Consider the following 9,198-nt stretch of genomic DNA (forward strand, 5'->3'; position numbering starts at 1 on the left):
TTTTCAAATTGCCTGAAAAACCTTCTCATGCGAGCGTAAAAACTTTATTGGGATAAACGGGAGTTTTTGCGAAATGGAGTGTTTCCATTGTGCGCATTTTCATTACGCAATTTCAATTTGCGCAATTTGAAGGGTAATGGAAACGCGGCTTGTATGATTATGCGGGCAGGGCCATATCGATGTGATTGCAAATAGCCTACGTCTTTCTTCCCAGCTCCGAAAATATAAAATCCCAGCCGGTCCATTTCCCAAATCCATTCGACTTGTCTTACACTATACATTTAGCAAAACCTATTTCTCCTGAAATCCATATCATGTTTTCCGATCCCTTTAGTAGCTTGTGCATCGTCAGTGAGTTAGGAAAAACCAAACAGAAGAAGAGTTAGGAGGAGCGCGGAAATTGACAGACATTTGGCACATAGGCTATCTATGAATGGTAAATATTCTGTTATCCTGTAACAGTAATTTAATCAAAATGTTTATAGCCACTATATGTTTATAGAAGAATATAAGATAGAGAGATCACTGACCGCTTTGTTGTCAATTCAGGCCTGTAATTGATGCCGATGCTGTAATCATTGTGACTATACGTTGGTTTGACGATCATGTAATAAAATTCCTTGTGGTGTTATACAATTACAAACATTCGGAATCTGACTTTTATTTTATTTTGATTAAAAAAATGTGTGCATGCGCCAACACAAAAAGTTCCACAGCTGTCCCCCCCAATGTGTGATTGACAATTTCGCCCTTGGCTGTGCTCCATGCCACAGTACTGACTCTCAAAAGAACAGGAAATCCTGGCATTGCAAATAATGCACAGGAACATCAGGAGGACCTCTAGCCATGGACCTGATAAATAATTACATCTCTATTTAACTCCAACTCAAGTACTTTAAGAAAATGTTTTAATTTTTGATAAGGCTTAAAACTTGTGTACAAATAAAAACATTAAAAAGCTGAATGTATCCAACATGCATTTTATAGTAAAAACATGTAACATATAAATGTGATAAAGAGAAGCTGGGCAGTAAACTAACAGTATCAACTGAAGAGAAGTTCAAATGGTCAGAGCAAAACCAATACACTGGAATATTGTGCTCCACCTGAATTTAAGCACACTGCATTCTGGAGGGTCTGAATTGTTACACAACTTGCCACAAAAGTTTAATGAATTTATTCTATCCTGCGCCTATAGGCATACACTTACTGCCTAGTGCCTACATAACAGAATCAAGTCTTAACATGCAACTCACTTTGACAACCATAACGAAGACAATTATTCTGACTCCATACAGAATCATTGTATTTAAAAGCACCTCAACTAATGCAAGATATTGAGGAACTTATTTGCTGAATAGCATCAAATATTCTGAAGTTTCATAAATGATTAAGGAGGCTGCGTTGATCAAGATCCGTTATGTCATGCTTAAGTACTAACACGCCAGATGAAGAAACCGATTGGAGCGTCTCTAGGCACCACACTTGAAAGCTCTTTATGAGCTCCACCCAGATGAAGACAGAGATACAGGGCTGTCATGCTCTTCTCCACCTTGGAAGGCAACTCTATATTCGTATAGACAAGTAAAATATGGGGCCTGTCATGACGGGAACACACATACCACTTTTACATACAAGCACACACAAGTGCATATTTAGTCATACTTTGCAATTGCATGTTCAATTCTTATTGAAAAGCAAGAACATTAGTAATATAAACAGTTCCAGTAACTAAAAACGCACAGCGATGATTAGAAATACAAATTGTCCTACCAATAAGCATATTGCATTTCTACAGGACACAAATAACTCGTATGCATGGCAAAAAAATGCTTCATTCACTGGCTGTGAGATGTCATCGTAAAAATACAGACAATCACACCATCATCGGTGTGTAAGCAATTTAGAGTCCAGCAAAACTTTGTTTGCTCATATTAACAGTAAGGGATGAAGGTGTTTCTAAATACAAATATTGAGCAATTGCTGATTAATTCTTGATTGCAACATCTGAGAGGATGTTTATTCATACCCTCTGGGCGCCGTTGGGAAACTATCCCATTAAGAGCAAAACCCTACAGCCATTGGGCTGTGGCACTGATGATGAAATGAGCTTCCTGAAGAGAACAAACTTCATTTAAAACATTTAAGAAAGGACAATCTATCTGGACAAAAAATCTTGGAATTCAAAAGCCAGCTTAAACTTGGAAATAAAAGGCAAAAATATTTAGGATTTTGAAAAAAAACAAAGAATGCTATGATGGAAAGTTGAAACGAAGAAAAACTAAAGATACTGGACTATTTCTAGGACATTAATCAAAGATACACATTTGTGACAATGATCATGGGACTCTTAGTTTGTACAGACAAAACCTGATAAAGCAGAAAGGGAGCAAATAAATAAGACTCAAATTATGCTACACTTAAAAATGTAAGCCCTTTTTTTAAGACTTACAAATTTCAATTGTATAGTAAAATTCAATCAAATTGAATTGAATAATCCTTACATATTCATATTATGAATTAAGAATTTTAAATGAGTAAAAAAACACGAACTTAAAACATTTTGTATAAATCTTAATGGAACAATGGAATGGACCATTTCAGTTTACTGTATGCAATTCGTATTCATAAATTAAAATAGGTTTATATTTATGAATATAAATAATATAAACTGAAATGGCCCATTCCCTTGTTCCATTAAGATATATACAACATGTTAAGATCTAGTTATTTTACAGATTTAAAATTGAACGTAAAGATTTTACAATTTAATTAAATTTAATCTTAAAAATGGGCTTAAATATTTTTGAGTGTAATTTCACTGCAAAAACCTAGTAGTAAAAAGATTCTCAAAATTCAATTATCAGACTTCACACATTCGGACCAATCACCGCTAGTGTCTAAAATAAGCCATAAACTGGAGGGCGTGTCACTGTGTTAGTCATCAATCACAACCGGCATTGAATGAGGGAACAGTGTCTGAACATTTCTAACACAGGCAATGTTGTGTAACTCGATGTTCTAATTCATCCGTTAAAACGTTGACACGCAAAATAACCATCTTAAACTCTGATAAGGAAAAATGTGCTCCTTATGAGAGGAAGGCGTGTCCTCGCGGATCGATATTTTATTCGACTGGCCTGATGAATGCCATGTTCACTGATGAATGCCATGTTCACTGATGAATGCCATGTTCATAGCCACGTGAGAATTATAATAACAATAGAGTCCGACAAATAAAATGTAACAAATATCAAAGCTACATTGAGAGGAAAACCTCCGAGGAAGTGAACATTCCAATTGAGAGGAACGGTTCAGTTCTCCACCTCCTCGCCCTACTCCAACATTTAACAGAAAATAAAAGTTCGGGTGCACTAGTTGAGCTTTGACTCATTCAAACTACAGTTAAACTGCCCTAAAACTATCCGCCATCTACTGCTGCTTTACGACATTCTGGGCTGGACTTGCAACGGTTGAATGGGGCTACTGTGGTTCCTCACTTCTTTGTCAGACTCTTAACTGCAAATGCGACTAAAGCAATATCTTATTTTCACCACAGTCCGCTTGAGCGACAAGTTACAAAAAGTCCACAAAACACGTGCAACTTGTGAAGCAATGATACAACTTTGCACAAAACAATCTGTGGCCACAAAGGCCTTCATTGCCATCATTCTTTCCCGTTATTTTGTGGCCTGCCTAAAATTTCATGCCCTGTTTGTTTGCCATACAGAAGTCGGATCATAGTTGGACTTGGATGCAACACACATAGTTATAAACTCCAAAAAACACATGGTATTATAATTTTGCAACTAGGCTAGATTTAAGAAAAAGAGTAATGTTCAAAAGCGACCAAAACGAGAAATGAAAAAGTAAACATACCTATGGACACCAGCTTGATGTTTTCCCTGTCCAGGAACTCCAGAGCCACGGAAACGTTCTCCAGCTGCATCTGTCTGAACGTGGGGCGCTGGTTATACTTGCGGAACATCTTCTTCTGGCTGAGCACCTCCAGAAGCGCGATCAGCCGGAGCCCATCGCTCAGGTCCGTCTGCAGGTTCGCTATGCGCTTATTGACACATTTCAGATGCTCGTTGCACCAACGCGTGAATGTATTTTGCTGGATCTTCTTCCATGGCGCGTCCTCGGCGAGATCTTTCTCTGTAGCGGGCATGTCTGCGTCCTTGTCCGGGGAGAGAGAAGCGTTGGATTGGGGAGCGGCGGCGCTCGACTGGTGGGGGCGTGTGTGTTGACTCATTTTTATCGACTCGGGTCTCCTGCACTAATTCGCTGTCTCGCTTTTTGGGTGGAGTCTTGAGGAATTGTACAATTTGTATGCTCTTCTTTCCAACGTTTTGTGACTATAAGAAAAACAAAATATTTGTATAAAATCAGGCTAAAATAGCCGACACATGTGATGGGCATTTAATGACATTTGTCATTCTCATCAATACATGGCTTTTAAGTACGTGGATTCTTTCTATAAAACTTCCGTTTTTAAGAAGTTGCTGAATGAATATGTGTCATTGTGTAATGCATTTAGTCTAAATGTAGGCCTAAGTGTGTAAGGTAACCGGTCTGAAAACAACACACTTTATGCATTCACAGGATATTACGCAATGTAGCCTATCTCTAGAATGTGATTGTGTACACCACCCTAATGTTGTGTTTGCTCTTAACGAACTGACAACGAAATATAACAACTTTGGTCAAAATCAGTATTGGAAATATATATATTTTTTAATCAAATCGGCAAAGAAAAGCAACATACATTTTCTATGGTTACCTCCAGTCCTCAGACATGTGAAAGCAATTTCAATTAAAAAAAAAAACATTTTGATTTACTGAACATTTAAAAGCCAATGTTTATCAATAGCATGTTTATATGTTAAACTTAATATGGACATTAATTTCACTTTAGGTTCACTAAAGGTTTCACTTTATGCATTTATCAACAAACATTTATCTAGGCTACAGATTAAATCTAAGCAAATGTTCTACTATGCCATGTGTTGACGTATAGGCTAATTATCAAATTATGAACTGCTGTTGGACAAGGTGTCTGAACTTAAGTGAAAATTCACAATAGATGAGTAAGAAAGTTGAAAATATGTCTAAAGAGGTGTTTGAATACCAAGGTGTGCATATAAAAATCTTGGCAGGATTTCCAACCTCCTTGTACCCGTTTTGTGGGGGAAAGTCACAAAATAGAACAATTTAGAGCTGCATTAATCCAGCATTTGACTAAATAAGGCAAATGGGCCAAAACAGTGTGAGGACGCAGTCCAAAAAGAATGTTTTCCCTTAGAGCTTTTTTCAGCATTTGTCTCTCCAGGAGAATCTGTGGAATGCCCTTCATGTAATGAGCCACCGATGCCCCCCTGACCCCCTTTCCAATTCCCCGCCCCCATCATAAAACATCTACATAACCACACATTTGTTATACTCTTGTTCACAATATGTTATACTCTTGTTCTTGTTCTCTGTCTCCTTCAGATTTATGCTCAGGGAAAGCCTGATATCGTTAACAGAACATAAGATAAGAAGAAGGTTAGCCTTCAGGTTTTTTAAAACTTAAAAACAATAAGGTTACATTGTGTCAGACTCAAGATCATGCATTCATAACTATTTATTATACTTGTAATGTATAGCCATATACCTAATTTTATAAGTCAACAAAATCACCTATTTTTTGTATTATTCACAAATCCCATGTGATATTAATAATGTTCACAATACAGTCAAACTGTAAATAGGCCAGTTGCTCAGAAACAAAAGAAGAACAAACAAGTCAGGCATTCAGAACACACCAGTACTGCTGAGCCCGGTAGTTTGGCGCCACCTGCAGGACACATGAAGTATGACAGGCTGATTTTATGATTTTCCACATTGCATTTTTATGGTAAAAAATAAACAAAATAACAAAAAACACTTGTTCAGTTTATAATTAGATGTTCAAACATGGATTTTAAAGTAAAGAACTGAAATCATCAACTTTCCAGCTTCAAAGTTTTTTTTTTTTTTTTTTTTTTTTTAAATAAACAATAATAGATAGGCTATATCATGTCTGACCACACAGAATGGGTTATAAATGTTTCCAATGTACTTTTACTGGACCACAAATGGGACTGTACAGTTCTTAAGTACTCTAACATGTAGCAGACAAATATGGGAATATTGTCAAGGTTTGAGACACAGTTGAAAAGAACACTGAGCTACATTCTCTTATGACTAAATAGCCATTAAAACATTAAAGTTCACCCAAAAATAAAAATGCTGTCATAATTTACTTACCCTCAGTGTAAGTAAGGTTCCAAACCTATGAATTTCTTTCTTCTGCTGAACACAAAAGAAGATATTTTGAATAATATAGAAACCAAACAGTTGATGTGCACCAGTAGGGAAAAAAAATCTATGGAACTGTTTGGCTTCTGACATTCTTCAAAATATCTTCCTTTGTATTCAACAGAAGAAATAAATACAGATTTGGAACAACTTAAGCGTGAATAAATTATGACAGAATTTTCATTTTGGGATGAACAATCCCTTTATCCCTTTAAGTGAACTTGTCTGAAAAAAAAAACAATGATAATCATTGTTGAATAATTCAACATTTCAACATTCATATCATCAAAAGATGATCTCAACGTAGTGAGTTAAAACCTAAATAAATGTAATCATCTGACTTTAGTATAATCACAGAGCATATTAGGTTCATTTGAGGACAGATGCTTGTCAGAAGAGAGGAGGGCACATGATGCCATGATTCAGCCATGCTGAAAAGTGTGGTTAACCCACGTGCTGCTGTCAACCGCAAAGGCTGATGTGCATCTACATATGCATGAGTGAAAAACACAGATTGCACATGCATGGAGGGAAAAAGATGGTATTACGGGTTTTTTTGTTAAGGTATTTAATTCTTGTGTCAACAGGATGTGGCTTTGCTATTGCTGTTGTGCACATACAAACCAAATAGAAAACATGAGCAGCTAAGCTGTGTTTTATATAATTCTTAAATCCAAATAATTATAACACTGCAAGAGACTGGGGCTAGTTGTCACACTTTGTACAAAAAAAAAAAGATTCAGATTCATGGTGACTTTTCATTAGTCATAATGAAATCGAAATTGACAATTCTTATTTTTTCATGGAAGATTTATCCATGCACACAATTATTTATTTATTTATTTATTTATTTTAATTAATGTGCCCTCGTAATATTTAATCAAAATAACTTCTCCTCCCTCTTGTGATATCTCTACTCTTCTCTGATGACGCGTTCACTGGCGTGAGGGCGGGATAACATGTCACTCACATGACATCATTGCGATAGCAAACCACAACCATCCAATCAATTGCCGATAGACAAAATCAACATTCAAGAAGGCTTATGTATGTCACAATAGGGAAGAAAGAATATCACTTCAAATAATAACTTTTCAACTTTAAACACGGGTTGACCAAAATGAGGCATGTTGTCAGACTATATGAGGCGAGCTGTCACAATGATAAATTTGTATATTTAAAAAAAACGGTCTGAAAAAACCCCTCCAAAAAACACCCCTGTCATGAAAAACACTTCACCTTTTCAATTAAAATCTAGGCCTACTTTCATTATATGACTTGTCTGAGTGTATGCCAGTGTGGTCACTCACTTGTATAATAATACTGTAGCCTAATTTTAGTTGGAGGACAGAATTCACAAAAATTCTGTCCAAAGAATGACTCTTGAAACGTGTGTGAAACCAACATAAAACGACTACTCGAGAAAACACACATTTGTGTAACTGGACTTTTGACTCAAAACATTATAGTTTACTGATTGTGACAGCTTCCCTGACAACTAGCCCCGTTCTTCCCTATAGGCTATATGAAGAAATATGCGAGTTTTTACTGAAAAACATAATGTTGAATCTTACTGTCTTACTATTGTCATCCAGGTGAGGTCGGGATGTTTCGTGCAAGATTCTCTTTGAGCATGGGGGGGCGCGCGCAACTCACATCAAAGGATGAAGGGCGCGCGGATCTTTCCATATTTTCCCTTATTTGGTGAGGAGGCCTTAATTAGATTACGAGTGATGAGCCAAAACCTCTGCAGAGCATCGGGTTTATACACTTTTCATAAATGAGGACATAATAAGAGGTATTAATATAAATTCAATATTAATGTTTGGATTTGCATGTAGCCTACAGACAAAGCTTTTAACGTAGGTTAAATGATTTCTTAAATATTCGTTATAGGGTACCTTTTTTCGTTTTATTCGGTCTCCTTCTTCGCAATATCATATAGATAAGCCCTCACACCTCGTTAAGCATCCAGGGCATTAATAAGTAGGCAATATGATATTCAGTCATTCAGTAGGCTATACCGTTACGGACACTAGGCTACGTTGCACGCACCCATCCCGCTACACGAAACATGTATGCAAAACACAAGACTTTTTTTGTGGTAAAAGGTCTGCGTCATTGTTTTTCTACGAATTTCAACCCTGAACGAATTTAGTTTGGACGCAAAACTAGAATAAAAGTAAGCTTCCCATAAGATTAGGTTCAACATCACAAAACATACCTCGCAACCCTGAATAGAGGTTTTATAACTTACGTTTTGCTGCTTGTCTTGCAGTAATTCTTGTTGCTGTCGGCTATCCCTTCAGATTTTGCGTGTGGCACAGGAAGCAGAGGGTGAACTTCACTCTAGCACAGTGCAGAAAACTCACTGTACGACCCTCCCGGACCGGACGAGTGTCCCTGGAGGAAAAGCTTGTTCGCTGAACTCGAGAAAAAACACTAGTGACACCCTTTAGTCTTTTCTGCCTCCTTCTGTCCTCTCTGCTGTTAATGCGAGAACCTTAATTGGTAAAGTATCAAAGAGGGGGGTTTCTCTTGTGTTCGCGCGAGCGCGTCTCGAGCTGACGTGATACCGGCGGCCGCGCCTTCAGATTGTAAAGGTATGATGTCACCCTGTTCAGACTCAGAGCGCCTGTATCTGCTCCATCTGCCTGAACACTGTTGCTGCTGCTCGACAAAGAGCTTCGGCTGGCTGTTTAACACCAACATTTGCAAGTCCAGAGGTAATATTATTCATGTCTAAGTGAACAAAATGATCTTACTGACTAACACTCTCTGACATAAAGACAAAACAATTTTTTTCCTTCTCAAGTCACACTGGATTACATCCAACCTTTATATATTATACTGCAC

At 37.2% G+C, this 9,198-nt stretch overlaps 1 protein-coding gene across 1 annotated transcript in view; it reads right to left on the reverse strand.

Moving 5' to 3' along the window:
- The window catches only part of flna (filamin A, alpha (actin binding protein 280)), a 32,628-nt gene extending 23,767 nt beyond the window's left edge, over window positions 1-8,861 (reverse strand). The window contains exons 1-2 of the mRNA XM_056244997.1: window positions 8,600-8,861; window positions 3,880-4,358 (exon numbers count right to left, since the gene is read on the reverse strand). Of these exons, the coding sequence (XP_056100972.1) occupies window positions 3,880-4,255 (376 nt within the window). The 5' untranslated portion in view covers window positions 4,256-4,358; window positions 8,600-8,861. The remainder of the gene's footprint in view (window positions 1-3,879; window positions 4,359-8,599) is intronic.
- Between the last annotated feature and the right edge of the window lie 337 nt (window positions 8,862-9,198).

Source organism: Rhinichthys klamathensis, unplaced genomic scaffold, assembly GCF_029890125.1.
Source record: "Rhinichthys klamathensis goyatoka isolate OS25496 unplaced genomic scaffold, OSU_Roscu_1.1 h1tg001207l_1, whole genome shotgun sequence".
Lineage (NCBI taxonomy): Eukaryota > Metazoa > Chordata > Actinopteri > Cypriniformes > Leuciscidae > Rhinichthys > Rhinichthys klamathensis.